This window comes from Sebastes umbrosus, chromosome 22 (genome assembly GCF_015220745.1).
Source record: "Sebastes umbrosus isolate fSebUmb1 chromosome 22, fSebUmb1.pri, whole genome shotgun sequence".
NCBI lineage: Eukaryota > Metazoa > Chordata > Actinopteri > Perciformes > Sebastidae > Sebastes > Sebastes umbrosus.
Window position 1 is genome coordinate 7,075,873 of NC_051290.1, and position 21,756 is coordinate 7,097,628.

The 21,756-nt window shown below is 39.2% G+C and overlaps 1 protein-coding gene across 4 annotated transcripts in view; it reads left to right on the top strand.

Moving 5' to 3' along the window:
* nlgn2a (neuroligin 2a) overlaps positions 1 to 21,756 on the top strand; it is a 229,545-nt gene that overhangs the window by 98,530 nt on the left and 109,259 nt on the right. For 3 of the 4 annotated variants that reach the window (XM_037758315.1, XM_037758317.1, XM_037758316.1), the window contains one exon: positions 7,132 to 7,185. The exons of the other annotated variant lie outside the window; for it this stretch is intronic. In XM_037758315.1, coding sequence (XP_037614243.1) covers positions 7,132 to 7,185 — 54 coding nt within the window. The remainder of the gene's footprint in view (positions 1 to 7,131; positions 7,186 to 21,756) is intronic. 4 annotated transcript variants of the gene reach the window in all.

The following is a 21,756-nucleotide window of genomic DNA, read 5'->3' on the forward strand; positions in this document are numbered from 1 at the left end:
CCATGAGTCTCCCCTTTACAGTAATGCCCACTTTATGATAATCACATGCAGTTTGGGGCAAGTCATAGTCAAGTCAGCACACTGACACACTGACAGCTGTTGTTGCCTGTTGGGCTGCAGTTTGCCATGTTATGATTTGAGCATATTTGTTATGCTAAATGCAGTACCTGTGAGGGTTTCTGGACAATATTTGTCAATGTTTTGTGTTTTTAAATGATTTACAATAATAAATATATACATACATTTGCATAAAGCAAGCATATTTGTCCACTCCCATGTTGATAAGAGTATTAAATACTTGAGAAATCTCCCTTTAAAGGACCAGTGTTTAGGGGGATCTGTTGGCATAAATGGAATATAATATTAATAAGTATGTTTTCTTTAGTGTATAATCACCTGATAATAAGAATCATTGTGTTTTTGTTACCTTAGAATGAGCCGTTTATATCTACAAAGAGAGCGGGTCTTCTTCACAATGTTTCTACAGTAGCCCTGAACGAACAAACCAAACACTGTTAACTTTTCCTGCTCGGGGCGGAGTCGATAGCGTTACTCGCTCCCGTCGCTGGCGCTCACTTCCCACGTACGCACACAATCCACGCACTGGCTCTGCTCCTAATGACCTATGCCACTCTTACAACAACTGGCTCTGGAGAGGATGGTTCGTGTTTTCGCGTCGGCCACGGCCAAGGTCGGGCGGCACCGCTCTCCATATAGGAAGGTTTTTGCAATTGTGCCTGTTGATCATGTGTGGGCGGCTTAATGCTGCTACAGGCAAGGTCTCTGTGCATTGACAGAGATGGACAGGCTAGAAGGAGAGGAACCCCCCTAGTCCTCATACAAAGAATCAACCGGTAACACAAATAGCAGCGTACAGTACACGTACAAGGACATATGTTGTATTTTCCAGCTTCAAATTGATTCATTTTGCACATTAAAGTCAAAGGCAATTATGTGCTATTTTATAGTGCCTCTTGGCTGCTCCGATTTCACATTCTGTTGTCTGTAATATTGTCTGATGAACAGTCATGCAAATCACGTCATTTAATTGAGAGAACCGAATTGAGACTTAATGATACGAGAGCAGCAGAAAACTAATTGTGACAGGGTGACTAATGACGGCTATATAAATCCATTCAGAGTGTCTCTGAAGGGTGAGTGTTGAACATCACCTGAAAGGACAGAAGCTCACACAGCGTTCTTATTTTAACTGCCAGTCATCTGAAAATGGACTTTGTAGTGTAGTCACAGCTTACTCATCTTATCTGTGACCGGCCACCCCTACACACATGCGTGCACACACACACGCACACACATGCGGAGTGTAGTGACTGAGAGAGCAGTGGCGCGTGATAATGAAGCAGAAGATTGGCAGTAAAGTCTGCTCGCCTTCCTGCCTGATTGTCTGTACATCTCACTACTGTATCTCACCACACCGTCTACTTACAATGCGTGAAATAGAGAATGTGTGTGTGGGTGAGCGACTCTCAGTCACATCTCACTTATCCCAGTAACTCATCTACACGTGCACACACACACACACACACACACACACACAGACACGCTCGTGCGCAAGTCTTATTGAGTTATCCGCTGCATTCCGGCTGCAATATTTTAGCTCTAGGACAATGACAATGTCCCCGTCTCGTCTCTCTCACACACACAGTCCTGTGTACAAGCGTCCATCATTCATGGCCGACGCTCACTCACAAGCTGTCAGACACCGTTCCATTTCCTCGTAGATCATGTCGGACTGGCACACATTGCCTAAATGAGCTACTCAACACCTACTTACTCCCGTGCCTGCACACAAACACATACTCGCTCATATCCATAAACACAGAGGAGTAAGCCTCTTTTTGTGTTTGGTTCTACTGTCTGCCTCAAAGCACATCATGGTACCAATGATATGGATTGAAATAGGGATATACAGTATACTGAATAGGGCTGGATGATGTGGTGTTGAATTATTATCTCAATATCGTTAAGGACATTATATATATGATGGCAGAAATGATTATAAACTTCAGGTTTCAGGTTTTTAAATACCAGAAAATATAAACTTCAGCTTTCAAGTTTTTAAATGAAAGAAATATTATAAACTTCAGCTTTCAGGTGATTAAATACCATAGAGAATATTATAAACTTCAGCTTTCAGGTTTTTAAATACCAAAAAATATTATAAACTTCAGCTTTCAGGTTTTTAAATACCAAAAAATATTATAAACTTCAGCTTTCATGTTTTTAAATACCAGAAATTATTATAAACTTCAGGATTCAGGTTTTTAAATACTAGAACATATTATAAACTTCAGCGTTCAAGTTTTTAAATGAAAGAGAATATTATAAACTTCAACTTTCAGGTTTTTAAACACAAAAATATTGTAAACAAAATTTGAGATTAATTTGCGATTAATCGTGATTGAATAATTTAATCGATTGACAGCCTTAATATATATATATATATATATATATTTATATATTTATATATATATATATTGATATATTTATATATATATATTGATATATTTATATATATATATATATTGATATATATATCAATATATATATATAAATATATCAATATATATATATATATTTATATATATAAATATATATATATATATATATATATATATATATATTTATATATATCTCAAGGCTACAGATTATGTTTAAAGAAAGGTGATGATTTAAAGGAAAGTCTCCTGGTGTTTGAACACCGTATTAAGACACTTCATGTTGGTTTTTACTTCATATCGTCATTCATAAAAGAAAACTTAGTGAATGAGAAACTAGTTGAACTGGAACACTCTCTGTTCTGATTGAACAAAAACAGTTTATGTGAGTACACAGCAAAGTAAAGGAAAAATAACTACTGTCTGTCAGACACAGCTACACAAACACAGTTCAATAGGTGCATTACCACAAAATACCACAAGTATTGATTCTCTTTCGTCTCTCTGTTGTCTCTTTATTGTATTATTTTTGCCGTATGAATGTGCATCTCACCTCTTGCATTCCAGTCTGTGTCGCATGCATGTGCACTGCATATACAATGTGTGTGTGTGTGTGTGTGTGTGGCCGTCGGGAGAAGTGGAGCCAAAGTGAAGAGTTATATAACCAGCTTCAAAGTGAGCTGCAGTCGGCCGGCAATACAGACACGGCAAAGCGCAAGGAGAGAGAGAGAAGAGAGGAGTTTCACAGAGAGGGGGATAAAAGAAAGAGGCGAGAGGATGTAAACAACTTTAGGTGGAAAACACTCTTTAGCAGTTCTGCGTGTAGCACAGGTGATTGGTTACAACATCCAGAAAATACATGCGTCATACATCTGCTTAAGTCTAATTAGCCTTAAAAAACTGTTGTGCTGGATCCTCTTTTTTTAATCCCTGTGCTTAAATGCACCACTACTGTCTATTCTGGGTGTCTTATGATTGTATTTGCTGTCATTTTTGTCATCTACAGACAGGTGTGTGTGGAGGGGGGTCAATTGCACACGCTCCTGTCTTCCTCACCACCTTTGATTGGGAAAAAGTGAAATGTCCAGAAAAAAAAAAACAGCTATTTTTCCTTCTCTCTGATTGATTCCCACTGCTAGGCTCCTCGCCCACTCGTTGCAAAAAGATGTCAATCAAGCTCAGTTTTTACTCTTTTTCTCAGCATGTTGCCGGCCTGGTAATGGTTGCTTGATTTCTGCTTTCCCCATTTATCATTTTCCTCCCAAAAAAAAAGTGTTGTGATGTCTGGTTTTCTTTGATGGGAAGTTTACTATTTAAACCTTTTTAGCACTTGGCAAACTTTTTTGACATCAGTCAATAACATCTGTGTCCCTGATATTATACCAACCTTATGTAATAATCAATTAGCTGCAGATGATGTAGTTTTTACCCTCACGAGTTTCAGCTAAAAAACAATTATGCTGCATTATCCTAACAAAGAAAAGACAAGTTTATAAGTCGTACGTCTAACTCAAGCTCCGTGTACTAGCTCAGGCTTTCAACTGCATCTCACCTTCCTCAGTGAAATAAGTTTGCTCAGGTTTTCATGCCTAAGGAAGACTGTGAATAAGCTCAAGGATAAGCTAGTAAGTGGAGCCTGAGCTCAGAAAACTGCTGTTTCCAAAGGTCAAGAATGAACTTACATGCTCAACAATTTACCTGATTTTTCAGGTGTTAAGTGCTTCTGAAAAATACCATAAATCTCAGCTCTCAAGCTGGAGCCACAAATATTAGTAACGTCTGCTCTCAGGTCATAAATACCAGAAAATATTATGATCTTCAGCTTTCAGGTTTTTAAATACCAGAAAATATTATAAACTTCAGCTTTCAGGTTTTTAAATACCACAAAGTATTATAAACTTTCAGGTTATAACTACTAGAAAAATATTGTAAACCTCAGCTTTTATGTAATAAATTCTAACTTTCAGAGTAAAACTTTTCATTCCATTAGCCTTCATGAGTTAAAAAAAGGGGGAGTCCAATGCGCTCTTCTGGCAAAAAATAAAAAGCCTTTCTTCAAATGGCTATTTCATGATGAAATAATAAAATCAATGCTGGTGCATGTTCAGATTGAGCTGGGTAACAACCCACGCCATCATAAGTCTTTGTCTTGTTATGTGTAATTACTCCAATGGCGTTTATTTATTGGGGGCTCTATGTATGGCAATGTCGCTCTGTTAATCGTTCCACCACTTTGGTCCAGACTGAAATATCTCGTCAACTATTGGATGGATTGCCATGGAATTTTGCAGACATTCATGGTCCCCAGAGGATGACGCCCAATGACGTTGATGATCCCCTGAATTTACTGACTTATCCGGTGCAACATCCACATGTGCTTGATGGTTTGGTGCAAATTGTGGTACAAACATTCATGGTTTCCCAGAAAATGAATCCTTCTGGTGATGCCCTGACTTTTCCTATAGGGCCGCCAGCAGGTTAACAAAACTGATTACATTCCCATCAGCCTCAGCTTTACTTTGTGTTTAATCAGCAAACATTAGCATGCTAACACACTGAACAAAGATGGTGAACATTGTAAACATTAAACCTGTTAAACATGCAAACCCCGGTCTCTGGTGTCAAAGACTTGTACGCCTAGCATCTAAAACTTGGCAACACTAATAGACTTACAGGAGGAGCCTGCTTGAAAACACCAAATCTTAACTCAAGCTCTGCTTACTAGCTTTTTCCAGAGCTTTCAACCTGTGTTGTGTTCTTCACGTCTTAAAGAGGACATTCTCATTAGACTATACCGCCCACAGCTTGAAAACTACCTTTGCACCATATTTTTCTCGTAAGCCAATCAGAGCAGACTGGGCTTTTTAGGGAGGGGGTCTTAAAGAGACAGGCGCTAAAACGGAGCGTTTCAGACAGAGGGTGAATACAGGAATATTCAGACAGACCGTATGAGGAAAAATAATGTGTTTTTTGAACATTAAAGCATGTAAACATGTTCTAGTAGAAATCCAGAATAAAAGTATGGACCCATAAATGAGTATGATATGTCCCCTTTAAATTCTATCCTGACTGGATTGTGTATTGTGACTTGATGAAACATTTTGTTGTGTACTTTTATGTTGGAATATACGTGTTTGACGCTCTGCATCCTTTAGCGGCCGGACATACAAGTGTGTACTGTACTTCTCATTGGATGATTGACAAATATCTTTACAACACCCTGGTGAGGAGCAGACTCTCGCTGTAAGACACTTAGTGTTGTGTTATATAAGTTATTTTTTCTTTCCCAAGGATTTAACTGAATAAAATCGAGTTTCTTTGCCAAACCTCCAAGTTCCCAAAGTGGATTCATAAGATGAAAGCTGAAGAGTGTTTTTGTATGTAGCAGTACGTACTTTCTGAACGCTGAGGTGAAGAATATTTTCTACTAACATTCACCTTGTGAAAGATGAAGTGAACAGTCTACATATATATATGGTTATTGTTTGTCTCTTTTCTGTGACATCTCGACAAGAAACATGACAGGTGTGAGGATGATAAAAGAAGAAGCTGATTTTGTGCTGTTTTTTCTAAAACACCTCCTGATAATGACTCAATGAGACGAAGGAGTAGGAGGGTTGATGACACAGATACCACTTTGTCACAGTTCCTTGAATGTGACGCGAGCAGTTCATGAACAAATACAAAAAAAAAGGGTTGTTATTCTCTTTGATTCCCCCTCTGTGGGCTCTCTCTCTTTCTTTCCCTCTCTCTCTTCTTCTCTTTCTCTTCACCCCTCTTTTAATTTACCAAAAACAGCCCGTGAGCAGATGGGGGATCAAATTCACCTTTTACCTGAACTCCTCGGCGCAATTAGCGTCACGCTTACTTGTCATTTCAAATTGACACACTGCTGTTGTGCTATGTAATTATTTACCCGCCTGGGGGGATAGCTCTCTGGTTTAACCACTAAATAATGACAAACACACTCCATATTTTATCTGAAACATGTTTAACACGCCTTTTTTACCATTCCAGGGTCATTGTGTATTTGGCTGTCTAATTAAAGGTGTCTTTGTGTTCAGTGTGTCTATCTAAAAAAAAGTCGAATTGACTAATGTTTTCTGTGCTTTCACTGCTGAAACGTGGCATTAAGATTTTGGGGTTTGAGCATCAGGATCCGTTCTTCCTATAGGTGTCCGCTTCTTTGCCTGTTCTTTTTAAAACAAAATCAGTCGTTTTTCTGGTTCAAACACACAGAGGCCTTATTACTCCACATTTCCCTTTTTCCCTTCACCACCCCCACCCGCCATGCACCACCCAGCTCCCAAAAATAAAGTTAGGCTCAGGGAACAAACAAGGTTTAAAGCCGAGAGAGAGAAAGACGGACCATAAACAATGGCAGCGGTTTTCTTCTGCAGGGGGGAGAGAAGAAAAATCACATCCAAAAAAAACAGTTTTCTTTGATCTTGTGTCTTTTCTTGTGATAAATCTGTGTCTGTGATGCCTTTTGTTTTTGCTTTTGTACTCTTTTTAAAGGAAAACACACAAAACAATAAGCAAACCATGAACTCTTGCTGATTTTGCTCTTTCTTCTTTTCTTTTTTTGATATTCTTTTTTTTCCGTTTTTGCCAGTAATCTTTTTTGAATTTTCTCTTTTCTCTTTTTCCCCCCTTTTTTTCTTAACCCTAGGTCCGCTCACAAAAAAACATGATGAATCTTCAATGAACAAGCCTCGAGACGAAGGTATTTTTGTTGCATGTTTTTCCTTTTTTCTTGTTTTGAAGTCTTTTTGGGGGATGTGTACACATAGAGTGGAAAGCTCACACACACACAAGTCAAACATCTCTTAGGTGGGACTGAGATGCATACCGATGTGTTGGTGTAAGTGTATGTGCTGAGCGTTGCAATTAAAAAAAAGCTGTCTTTTCCTATGCAAATCATTAGCCTTATGTAACCTGGGATGATCATGACGGCTGGCTAATGGAGCCCTTCATTATAAAGGCATCTACAGGGCAGTTGTGTGTGTTTTTCCAGAGGTCCTCATCTGGCTCTCAGACAAAGAGAGAGCCTCGGACATCATCATCACCACTGTGCCCTTGAAAATACATTGGCCATCTAACAGCATTGTCCCAGCGCAACAAAGCACCTATTGAGGCCAGGTTACACAATGAGGTGCATTATTACTGCGCCTCAAGCCCCAGCTCAAGGATGAAATTGCTATTGAGAAAGGAGGACCTACACAAATATTAAGCTAGCCTCATTCCAAGTCAATGATGATAACATCAAATCAAGGAAGGAAAAGAGAAATTGGGGACATCCAAGGACACTTGTGCCCTGCTTTGGAAGATTTGGTTTTAATTTATCTCCTACCTGCAGCACATACACACCACGGAGGTGATTGTATCTGCACTCTCACCCTCCCTCCCCCTCCTCGTCCCGCCTTGTTCCTTTGGACTTGTTTCTTGGAGAAAAAGATGACTGATGATATTTTGATACATATTTCTCTTTATGCTATTTTGAGGGGGTTGTGCGGGTGAATCTTTTTTTTCTTGCTCCGTGATGCTCTTTGATTTGGGGTGTTTTTTGAAGTTGGGAGTCGGTGGAAGTTTGACACAAGAGGGTTTTCTTGGTGATCAAACGCGCTGGCACAGGCAATGCAACTTTTTTTTTCAGCTGCCACAGTCGGCGAGCAAGTCGAAACAGCCAAGCCCAGTCGAGACGCTCTCCTCCGCCTTCCTCTGAATATGTATTTAATCCTTCATCACGATGTGCAATTAACAGCATTTGATCGGGAACTGTTGATCCCAATTCACTAACTCAGCAACACAATCCCAAACTGGAATTCATCTGAGGTACAGTCACTGGACAGAGACCAAAAAGGAGTCAGTCACAGATACTTAAGAAAAAGATAGATGTCCCTACATAAGAATCAGGTAGCTTGCACAAAACAATGTAGAAACACGTGCACGGTATAGAAATCTACAGACAACATATACACATAGGTTGGAACGAAACAGGTAACCTGCTCACACAGGAGAGGTATTGAAAATCACTTCCCATATACTGTAGGTCCATTAGTTACACTGGTATCAGGGCCATAGCCAGGATATTAAAAAGTCATAGTTATAAGTACTCCAATTAACTCCATTAATTGAAAAAAAAAATTGATGGCAAGTCACTAAAAAAGATCAGTAATTAATCTGTAAAATCTTCAGATTATCACTTTCTTATTCTCATTTTCTTCAATCATATATCTGTGCAATTAAAATGTTGGTAGCACTTTACATAATAGCTTGGTAATAACATGGTAATAGTGGGGTAATAGTTTGATAATAAAGACATAATAAATAAGTAACACCATGTAATTACCAAAGTTATAACCAGGTCTTGGTATCTCAGTATTAACAATGGGTATATCTGGGTAATATTAGACTACAATTTATGTAGCAGGGTAATAATGGGAAAACACATTTTAAAGATATCAACGAGGCAAAACTATTAGTAATAGTATAGTAAAATTTTGTTAAGTATCATGCTCACAATAAAATGGTTATATCACAGGTTTATAAAAAGGTAATATGGTAACATTAATGGGTTAATAACCTGATAACAACGAGGCTACTGTCTGCGTAATACCTTCAAAATCATATGAAAATTCCTGGGAGTTTAAATTGGTAATTACCATATTATAATGCTGAAAAATCATCCTCCCTCATGTTCCCAACATCCCCCCTTTGTTTGAAGGTAATACTGTACTAATGTACATAAACAACTCTCTCCTAAATCCAAAAACTAGAGAGCTAAAACTCAAATTTGTGATGTCATAGAGTATAAAGTGTGGAGCTGCTCCATAGACGATGAACTGGGAGAGATGTTGTAGATGACACTGAGAGCACCCAGGAGGATGTTCTGAGTATATGAGCACATGTTCTGTTTCACACCTGAGAACACTACAATATAATAAAGCTCATTTGAGTGTAAAGAAGAAAACAAACATCCTGTGGGTCTCCCATTCATTGTCTATGGAGCAGCTCCAGATTTTATACATTATGACATCACAAATTTTACACTTACTTCTGTTGTTTCTGCCTTCGAGAGAGAGGAGCTCATGTTCACAAATATTGATTGAACTTCCCTAAAACATGGAAATAACATAATGGAACTCTTATTTTGAGGGGTGTTCCCCTTTAATGCTGTAACTTCTTACCTGGAAACACTTGTGGTACTTTCTGTATAATAACCATAAATCAGGGCTGGAAATTGCTAAACTACCTTTTTCTATTTTAAATGTATCTCCATACATTTATGTAGCTCATACGTTTCAAAGCCTTCTCCACACTCCCTGGATGGAATTCTAGCGGAGAAATACTGAATTTTCTTCATTGTATTTTAATATAATTTAGTATATTTTGCCTAAAAAGAGTCAAATTTAAAGGTACAGTGTGTAGGACATCTCAAGGTGTGGTTGCAGATTGCAACCAACTGAGTACGCCTCCTCTCTTTACAAGAAAAAACGCGGTAACGCCATTCTAAACAAACGAAAACATAACAATACTTAGTTTCACGTGATTATACACTAATGAAAACATAGTCATAAATATTATTTCTGCTAATAGATCCTCCAAAATGTTACACACTGTCCCCTCCCCTCAAAAATGTGTTTTGCTTATCGTTACTTCACTGTGATATTTAAGCTTCACTGTGCAGGGTTTGACACTAGAAGCTGTTTTCACATTAAGGGGGAAAGTTCCTCTTCACTCACCTTAAATCTGAGATTAACATGGACATACGAGCAGGATTTTGTGACCTCACAATTAGTTTGGAAGCCAATTGTGGTCCAATATGTAACTCAGGAGAGTGATGTGGAAAGTTTAGGACTCTTCAGTGAAATAGGAGACATCGTGTGTCCAGCACTTAAACTTTTGAAACAAACAATATTAGCATATTTATAGATTCTGTGTTTTTCAGTGAGGGAGAATAAGTAGATATGATTTTAAGAATATTTAATGAAGTAGTCAAACTTGTTTATGGAAAATCTCACAGACAAATTATTATTCCAAGCAGCATATTTTTATATGTCTCAGAACATGACTGGAGGGGATTTTTAAATACTTTTAATCTAAAAATATATATATATATATATATTAGAAGCATCCTCGTGTAACTGCAGAATGTAAACCGCTCCTCAGGTTGTTCAGATTGCAGAAACTATACCGAGGACATGAACTGTGTCCTCATTGGTAGCTCCAACCCTGCTGGTAATCACTGTAAAGGACCAGTGTGTTTCAACCATCAACATTCAACATCTGCAAATGGATATACAGCTTATTTCTTTCATCATTTGGCTCATTTGGATGCAGAACAGGTGCATTATTAGTATAGAAACAAAGCTAAAGTGCTTTTGTACACTGTTTGCATCGTGTAAATAACAGTAATACAGCACAATGTCTGAAGTTTGACCTTTTGGCTACTTCTTGCCTGGTGGAAATGATACTAAAAGCTGTAATAGATACACTCTGATTCCAGGCTGCTCCTGAGTCTGACCTGTGTAATCGTCCAGCCTAAGGCGATGCACTGTAAACTGTCAAAGACCTGCAATGGTTTGAATTGTTGCACAAATTAAATTCCAGTCTAAGAAACCACATTCAGTGTGCAGAATGGGTTATAATCTTACATTATTAACAAAATCCCTCCTCAGTTGGTCCCATAGTTATTTTTCCAACCGACAGAATAACACCCGTAACGTGCCAAGGCCGGCCGGCACAATCAGTTCACCCGTTTTGTCCTCATTCTTTCAGCTGTGTATCAACAGCCTTTTTCCAAATGTGTCATGCTTTGAAGCAGTATATTCTAGGCCATGCAGAAGCCTATTCATGAGCTATTCTATCCGAGTAAAAGAAATACATACTGTACTGTCAAGAAGAGCAGCGAGGAATTAAGGCAGCCAGAGAAAGACGACTTCATTCAGCAGCAGCGGCGGGCTGAGGCTCGCTCTCTGCTCTGCATCAGGTGCGAGAGAGCAAAGGCTATTGGGCCGCAGTGCTGCTCAGTGTCGATGTTCAAAAAGATTGATAGGGCTTACAGCACAGCTCTGTTAGTGTGTGTGTGTGGAGAGGAGAGGAGAGGAGCGAGATCGAGTTAAATCAAGAAAGAGACAGACGGAGTGTGTTACTATGCCATCCTGTGTGTCAGCTCTGATCAGAGACAAATCAGAGCCACCTGAGCCCCAAACCTGGACCATATTTCTGCCAGGAACAATGTCACCTCTCTCTGACTCGCTCTCACACACACATACACACACAGAGAGAGTAATATAAACAGGGCCGCACAATACTAACATGCCCGTAAAAGGAAATGTTCCATCAAAACCAAATTGACAGACACGGGTGGAGTACAGTTTATAGCATTGCAATTTACATAAAGAGCGTGTAGTGCAGGGATAAGCTACAGTATAGCAACACTACTACTATTGTTTTGGTTCATATTTTATGATTTATATCAATTGAGAATGAGGGCTGTCAACCGATTAAAGTATTTAATCGCGATTAATCGCATGATTATTCATAGTTAATCGCGATTAAGAAGATTTTATATCTGTTCGAAATGTACCTTAAAGGAAAATTTGTCAAGTATTTAATACTATTATCAAATCAAAATCAATTAACAACACAAAACAATGACAAATATTGTCCAGAAACCCTCACAGGTACGGCATAAAAAGATATGCTCAAATCATAACATGGCAAACTGCAGCCCAACAGGCAACAACAGCTGTCAGTGTGTCAGTGGGCTGACTTGACTATGACTTGCCCCAAACTGCATGTGATTATCATAAAGTGGGCATGTCTGTAAAGGGGAGACTCGTGGGTACCCATAGAACCCATTTTCATTCACATATCTGGAGGTCAGAGGTCAAGGGACCCCTTTGAAAATGGACATGCCTGTTTTCCTCGCCAAAATGTAGCACAAGTTTGGAGCGTTATTTAGCTTCCTTTGCGACAAGCTAGTATGACTTGGTTGGTACCGATGGATTCATAAATATGCCAGAATCTTCACTCTAGCTTTAAAACTGAGTTGTGTTAATGCACTAAAGACATTAGTGGCGTTAAAACTAATTTGCGTTAAAGCTGACAGCCCTAATGAGAATAAAAATCATACTGGGAATATAAGAATGCAATGTTTGTGTTATAACAATCAAATATCAAAATGACATACATTCACACACAGCACTGCTTCATTATTTATATTATATAAAGAAGAAAAGGGGAGATTATATGAGAGCTACAGGAGGTTATATTGGGTTATTTGAGAGTCAAGCATTATAAAGTACTTCATCTGCAGCCAGTCACTTTAGACTCCTCATATGCTAGATCCCTAAAATACTAAAAATAACAAATTACAACCAATATAGAACCTCGAAATGGTGTACTCTGATTAAGTATGTTTCCTAGCCACAAAAAAATAAAACCGAGATAAATAAGGGAACAACACGGAGGAAGAAAACAACAGATGATGTTACAGTAAAAGACTGTTTCTGTCGTTCTCCTGATTGAAATGTTTATCATCCTTTCAAGGCTAAATGTCCTCCCCCTTTTTTTAAACATTAAACATATAAATTATGTGTTGGATCGAAGGAAGCTTTGACTTTTTCCAATAATGCAGTCAATTTTCCTCATGACTAGTGATGATAAGAATATGAACCATCCAGATGAGTATTTAATTACAGTATAATATTGGCTATCATTAATCAAAAGCAGTGAAAGGTTTCGATTTACCTTCAGAGAATCTCTGAGCCAATACCGCATTTCTGATAAGAAGGTAGACTGCAGTTTTTCTATTTTTATAACTAACACTTGAACTGAATTAGTAGGGTATGAAATGTATTGATCAAATGGAGCTTTTTAGATGTACAATACAAACAAAGGAGAATCAAGGCTACAGAATACCGACTTTTCATGTGGACCAGCTTTATTGCATGGAGTTCCTTGCACTTTCTCTAGACAGAAATATAATAATATGTAATGCATTTCAAGCGTACTTGTAATTTCCGATGCGCAAGGAAATTAAATTTGTTTTGCAATAAGGTACATTGAACTTGTAGGAGAAAGCTTTCCTTATTTATTGCCCAGTCTTTACAGGGGAATTATGGGGATTTCTAGGAGCATATACTCAGGTAATAGTTATTTATTTTCAATCAAGACGCCACTAGAGCCAAATAAGGCTGGGTTGAACTAAGAAAGTTTTATGTTTATTTATATTTTGTACACAGATAACTAAAATCAGCAACTTATTAATTTTTGTTTTAGTTTGTTAAAGGCACAGTCCAAAATCAAAACATAAGCAAAATGTATCAAACAACAACAAAATATAAGTAATTTGTGTTTTGTGATGTTGTTAAAGCTGCATTAATTGATTTTTAGGCCACTAGTGGGCAGCGGAACAATCTGTTAACACCCCTAACACTTACATATCAACACTTGAAATAGTTGTTGTGGTAAAAAAACATTTACATCCACATCCAATAGACACAGAGCATCACAAACATTCATTTGGAGTCATATCCACGTTCAATATTCATCCTCCTTTTAGCTCCGTTTTGCTCTCCACCAACTCCTGAAGGAAATATAGGACTCTTTAGCTGCTAAACGCTAACGACCGCCAACTTTGTCTATCTGCCGTTTGGGGCTGGAAGCTTTAATAAAATTCTTCAATCATGAATTAGAATATACGTCAAATTTAGTTTCCCTCGACAAAAAGCCAATGGGTCCATTGGGTTTTTGATATTGCATAAAATAAGTTCTGTGGCAAACACACGTTTATGATCCTTACACGTTTTGTTCAGCAAGATAATCTCCACAAATGAACACCACTTTATGATTTTTGAAGTATAAATGCCGTCGGCAGGAGTAAAAAGCTAGCGTTGGGCTACAAATAAACTACAGCACGGTCGCATGAGCGCGATGCATTTTATGTTGTAGAACAAAACGTTAAAACCTTAAACCTTATTTCAGGCATCTAACTAAAAACCCATTCCAAAAAAAACATTGACTTCCAGACGAGGGAACCGTAAATGCTTATATGCTAACTCATTTCCGCATCTTAGGACTCATTCCTTTAGCACGCCTAGTATCAGGCTTCTCCAGTAAATATCACTGTATACACAAACAGTAATGACTCAAGTTATTATAGATAAATAAAACAACAATGGCCAGGAATCAGTGTTTACAGCTCAGCAGAGCAATGTCAGCATTCATACTTGTGTTTCTCATAATTATTAATCTCATCCAGGATATTATAACCCTCTTAAACAGCATGCGGGGTCTGACCGAGCAGCAAAGCCTTGTTAAACTTTATCTGTGAAAGTTAGTGTCCCTGCTGACCACTGTTTGCTCAGAGTAAAACAATGGCTCCGTATCAAACAGGCTGTTGATTAACTGCCTGTAACACTGGCTCTGCAAAAATAAAAGTGCTTCTCCACCGGCTGGATGAGTGAGCATTAGCTTTGTCTTTTAATTGAATGTGTCGCGTAACGGCTGAAAATGGATCGCATGATCACACGGTATTACTAAGAAGAAGAAAAAATATATATTTGTGACTGCCAGAGATTAAGTGGTTGAGGAGTGGAAGACAGGAAAAATGGACGTAGAGAGTATAATGGGGCATTAGTTAGAGCGATGGCAGCACCAGAGGAAGGGTTTGTTGATGGCGAGCTAGATGAAAGACGTCAGAGAGCCGGAGTGGCTTTATCACACAGACACTTCAGCAAGAAACAATATGAGACATTCACGATGCTCTCCTGGATGGCATGATGCTAGATGGTATGGAGGAATAATAAGAGTTTGTCTATATGTGTGACAAGCTTTTGTCTCCGTTCTGTTTTTGTCTGCAGCAACGTATTTTTCTCAATTTCCTCCTCTTTTTTTGCCTGTTACTCTCCCCCCTCCTCCTCCTCTCTCTGTCTCTCTGTATTATGTGGCGCCTCCACTGTGGTTATAACTCTGTTAACAGACGCTGGCCTGTGGGCAATGCAGCATCTCTCCATATCGGCTTCTCCGCTCATGCCCTCAGACGCACACATTCGCTCTAAAACACTCCCTCCTATTACAGCACTCGCTCACCCTCGTTTTTTTTGGAAAAGAACGCCATGCGAGGACGGAGACTTGGCGCGTTTCATCTTTTTCATATAATTAGGAGCATCCAGGGAGATGCTCTCCTGCTAAATCCCTCCATTTCCTGTAGGCTTTTCACCAATGTAATATTCAATGTACTGTACAATAACAGCCAAATCTCTAAATTGTGAAATACAAAAGGAGCGTGAGCAATCAGCGGTGAGAAATGTGCAGGCCGGCATCCGTTCTATTATTTATTTCGCCGTTTTTACATCCTCGTGCGCTGAGTACAAATTACTTTATAAGAGGATTTTGAATGGAATGAGGTGGCGCAGGGACAAGATTGAGGAGTATATGGAAAAATGATGAAAGGAGAATGGAAAGAAGGAGGAGAAACGGAGCAGAACGCTGTGAAAATGCAAAATAAAACAAGAAAACAGGACAGCAGAAAACCACACACGACAAAAAAAAAGCACAGTTGGGCTCTGCAGGAAAGGATCAACACTACTGTCAAACCAACTTTATTTTAACATTACTACAGAGGCTCAATCTCTTGTCTCTTTCTATCACTCCGTCTCTCGGTGGGCCTGTCGGTTATTCGCCGCCGAAGCTCCCAGCCTCCCCCATTACCTCAATGCTCGGCCCACGTCGTGTCAAGGTTGTGTCAATATCGTGTCGAATACACCTACTCCGTCGCTCGCTGACAGATAGTATTTTATTGAGCTTGAAACCCTTTGACAAGACAAAGAAAGTGAAGAGGAGGTAAAGAAGGGAGGCTGAGGGAAAGAGGGAGATGAAAAGGATCGGAAGGTACCGGGAGATGGAGCGGGACAAGAGAAAGAAAGAGACGGGGAAAGAGAGAGCTGGTTGGCGTCGTGTCGCCTGTCAGCTAGCTTAGCACTTGGGAAAAAGCTCAACACAGTTTTTTTTGTTGTTTTTCACTTGGCTGGGTTTATTGCCATGTGTATTGGCTATAAGGGACTGCATCAGTGAAGGCTGGCTCAGCTCCTCTTCCACTCCTGGAACTCAGTGAATACCCCAATGCTGGCTTTGACCTAGCCAAGAGCTATTATGGGTCTCTTTAATCCAAATCAATAAACTTTAAAGTGCTCACTGAAACAAATGAAGTTTGGGATTGTCAAATTGTATTGCAGAGAACACCTCCCAGCAGGCGCCGGTGGGATCAGTAACAGAATTATACTCTAAGTTAATGCTTGGGTGATGCATTATTTTTGAAAGCTAAAATGTACATTAAAGCATACTGCATATGCATCTCATTGAAGTGTTCACATTAGCTGTTTCTCATTTCCCGATTTTGTGCGTCCTTGTCTCTTCCCAAGGTCATCCCAATTCCTAAAATGCATCTCTAGGACGCTTGCCGGAGGAGCTATAAGCGAGGATACACCGGTGTTTCGTTTGCGGAAGTCTTTTCGGCACCCGCGACATAAAAGAGCCGTGACAACACAGTTGGAATGACCTCAAACCATGGCAGGACTTATTATTTTTTTAAGATGATCAAACTTTCTGCCATTCATCGTTTGTGTAGCGCCTCGTAAGGCGATATTCGGACCACTTTTCTAAATATAATATATATAATATTCCTATTATTGTGACGTGAGGTTTACAAGTGCAAACAACTGCTGACGACAAATAATTGTTCTTCTAAATCTTTATTATTATTCCGCATGTTTTTTTGCAACTCAACTCCTTCCACATTTTTCAACGTAGACACTTTATTCAAACATCAAAACGTTCAGCTCAATTAGGACATGCGCGCGTGTATTTTGATAATTCATATCTTTCATACTTTCAGAAATATTCAACGTTTTCCGCAAAAACTTTGCAAATTCAAAGAAAATGGACGGAATGTCCAAATTTGACACAAATTCATGATTTTCATCAGGCTGAAGCTCTCCTTTCAAAATAAAAGCCTCCAAACTTTCACTATATGTCAAAACAAAAGTGCTCTTGTCAAGGCTTAGACCTCAGCAGACGTTTTATCATTAATCCAACATAGAAAATTAACAAAAACCTCAACTCATTCATAGTACATTTAAGTCCTAGCTCTAACACTTTCATTTGAACTTCTTTTTTTGCATACCTCCTTCACCCTTTTCCCACATCTCCATCGATTCATATGCTTCATCTGCTTTTTCATGCTTTTTCAACTCTTATCTACTAATTCATACTCCATTCAAACCTTTTCTCCATTTTCAACTTTTAAATCCTGCAATGCAGTGTAGCTTCAGCTTTTCATACAAACCTTAAAATAGTCCACATCTTTTATACATTATTGGTATTATTCAACTTTTCAACTATATTCATATGAATTAAACCCAATTCTACTTTTCCAACTATTCCTACTACTTCACCTTTTACTACTTCACAACATTTAAGCCAGCATTACAGCGTAGCGTCAGCGCTTCATTCTAATTTACTGTATTTCATGTTGTCATATAGATAGACAGACAGATAAATCACTCAATCATATATATTTACATATAATGTCACTCTTTATTTATAGTTTAGTACTTTGCATACAAACATCTGTAGTGCTTATCACAATGAAATATATAATATAATTAGTAATAGTAAATATAGCCTGGCTATAAGAACACCGTTCTGCTCATCTGACAGATCATAAAATACAGCTGTGGTAGAACAAAACAATGGACAGCTGATGCAGCTGTGCCACATGTCATATTTAATTGACGACGGCTCCGAGGCAACGATGTCTCATTTTGTTAAATGCCTGTTGCCTCGACTCCTTGCGTCTCTTCCTCGCCTCCTCCGCTCGCATCTCCCGTGGGAGGGACTAAGAGGAGCAGAGTTGAGGAAAAGAATTGAGGATGTACAAACTGAGAAATTGGAAAGGCCTATTGTGAAATGGGACCATAAATGACTGTGTAGTTCTACCTACTTCGGTGCTTTAGCAAGAAGAGGTCTGCTGCACTACCAGTGGAGGATAGGTGATAATCCACGACAGCTGACCTCCTCAATGGCATCAATAGTTGTTTCTCCACTATTTATGTCTGCATCTACAGTACCCATTCCCATAATGCTGTATTGGAAATATGGTTGCAAGCATTGAGGAGAGAATTGCCCTATTAGGGTTAATGGATGAAGAGGTGTTGGAGGAGGCTTTAGAGCGGGACACAGCTATGGACACTTCTTAATAATCATCCCATCTTGAAACTTGAGGCGGTGAAGAGCTGTTTCACAATTTAGCCACTGCAGTGGAGGGCCGGAAATTATGGTTCCACTAAAGAGATTTGAAGGTTTTATTCTAAAAGAAAGCACTACTGTAATTCTTTCTTTTATTCCACAAGAGCAAATTACAGTGTGAAGGAAAACATTTTAAAGTATTGTTTCAATTTGTTTTAGCTCTGCACAAGGTCTGTTCTGCGTTTTGTGTGTGTATATAAAATACAATTGTAAGCTGCAACATTGGCTTTATAAACAGATATTTGCAGCTCTTTCTCCTAGAAATTACATCTATCATGCTGAGCGAATCAGTAAAATGTTCACAACAACATATTCCATTTGTTTTCCTTCAACATCTGCTCTTACTGCTAATAGCAACTAAAGATGCTTTTATGGTTATGTTCCGGCACTCACAGCATTTGGTTAAGGTAAGGGAGAGATTGTGGTCCTGGTTTAATGTTGAAAAAGTAAACACTGACTAGGGATTCTAATTTAGATACCCAACCCTCATTAACCGATCATTAATCGTTAACCAGATTAATGCATTGCATGCAGCAGTGCTGTGGTTTTAGTGCCTAACAAGCCACCCAGCTGCAACGATAAGCTGATGCACAAACAGGTTAAATCCATCATTTATCGCCAGCTGCAGCGTATGAGCAAAACAGACAACTGAGTCCCCAGTACATCCGTCTGGGAGAGTTAGCAGCCACGATGCTGCGTGTATTGTCGAGAACACATGCAGCCACTTCCCCAGTAAAAGTCTCCACTGCACCATTTAGTTTAGCTGCAAGGTTGTCAGCTGTGTTTCTGCCCGGTGTAATTTTAGCGAGTGTCCGACAAACCGTGTGTGTTTGTGCTGCGTTCGCAGCTGTAGCGTCGCTGGTGGCTTCGTTCTCGCCGTTGTCACGTACGGTCTGTCAACCTGGCGTAACGTTAGAGAGTGTCCGACAGACTGTGTGTGTATGTGTGTGGCGGCGGTGAGTATGAGGTTGTCGGTGGCGTTATAGCTGTGAACGCAGCTGTAGAAGTGTATGTACAGTTTATTTGTCAGTGAATAAAACTCCTCAAGACACAAGCAAACTTCCTGTATCTGTACACCGAATCGGACTCACTTAAGGTGGAGCTGTTAAGGTGGATCAGCTATTCTCCTTAAAGTGACAAGCCACTCCTCTGAGTTTTGCTCAGCTTTTTATTTAATTTTCAATATTTCTTTTAACCGTTTAACTGATAGCATTAATTGGTAAATATTCTTAATGTTGGTTGACGGCTAAATATTTAATTATTAACATCACTTTTTCAGTATTTAAAGGGTAACTTTGGTATTTTTCAACAAAAAACATGGGAAAATAGGGTTATTTCCCCATGTTTTTGTGTCACACTGACTAATAGGGACAACAATTTCTGAAATTGGTCCAATATTGAAGGAGACAGCTGCTGCTCACTGGCTGCAATAGGGTGCTATTGGGGCAAGCTGGCACCGTCATTTACGTCAACTAAAAGTGCTTGTTTTTGCCACAACAGGCTCTGATTGTTATTAGAAGCGTCTGGCATCATGGAAAGAGTCTCGCTCAAGGAGAAGTCTTGTTCTGAAATCAGCTGGAGTGCCAGCCGGGCAGAGTTGAGTTAAACCTAAAGAAGTTATAGTTTTGTAGCCTAAACCTACAGAAGCCGTTTTGTTTGTGTTCAAAACGTGACGTTTCATTCAGTTTTACAACATGTTAGAAGGTGTTGTTTGAAGTTTCACTTTCACTCAACGTGGCATGAGTAGTAGGCCCCTACTGACCCACATCTATGGTGCTTATAGCGACTGATAATGCCTATTTAATGGCCTGATAACAGTCGAATCGGGTGCTTCCTTGACTCAAAAGAAAAACATTGACGGTGAACACAATCCAAGCAGCAATTGAATTTAATTTAAAACCTATTAAGCAAAAGTAATTACTTAAACTTCAAGGAGACAGGGTTGATATTTGATGATGTCTGAATTCCTTGATTGTGCAAATTAATTTGTCGTTGCTTATGATCAAACTCTCTGGTGGTTAATATAATCAAGGAAAACAATGTAAAACAATTGTCTGTAGTGTCAGCAAAGTAAAGCAATTACACTAAAATGCTGGACCTACAAAAACAGCAGTAGCATCTAAAATTATCTGTCTTCGCTGCATGAATGTTAACTAAACCAGTGATTAAATGATGTGTAAAAAATACACAATGCACATTGAAGACAGGTAGTGATGGGATTTTGTGATGTATATAAATAGTTTGGCTGGGGGAAATATTCTTGGCAGGTACATTTATTTACTAGTTTGTGGAAGCAGAGCCAAAAAGTTAATTTTGGACTCCGGATCCTCACAGGGGATATATGTGATCAAGTGGGACTGCAGGTAGAAAACTTCAGTCCAAGATGATTTTAAACACCAAGATGTTGTTTGCTGGTGGCGGTCATTTTGGTTTAGCTGCATGGATACAGGGGAAAATGTGGGTGTGGCGAATCTGAGTTGCGAAAACCAATCAGAGCTGGAGGTCTGACAGCTCAGTAGCAGAAGCAGAATTCGCCACTCCGCCATCAGATTAACTGTCAGCGCAGACAAGACGAGATAAGTGGCTGCTGATAATCCATATCCCCCCCTGGGGTGACATGGAGCACAAACAGGAAGATCTCCATGCATGTGGAAATGTTTGATTACAGATGAACAGCACACACACACACACACACACACACACACACACACACACACACCGTGGTGAAACGAAGCCAGGCTCCTGGCAGTGCTGCTGTATGGCAGATCCTAGAGATCACAGCTCAAACTGCAGGCCCGCTGAGGAAGCGAACGCTCGCATACTTCACCGACATAACACGGCAGGAAAGACGAATCATTTCTCTGCACACACATGCGGTTTCACTACATGTTTAGCAAAGTTGCTTTGTTAAGTTCCACCCGCTTTGACTGGCCACTGGTGTGTTGTCTCTTTCTCAATTTGTACTCGCTGTGTTTTCACC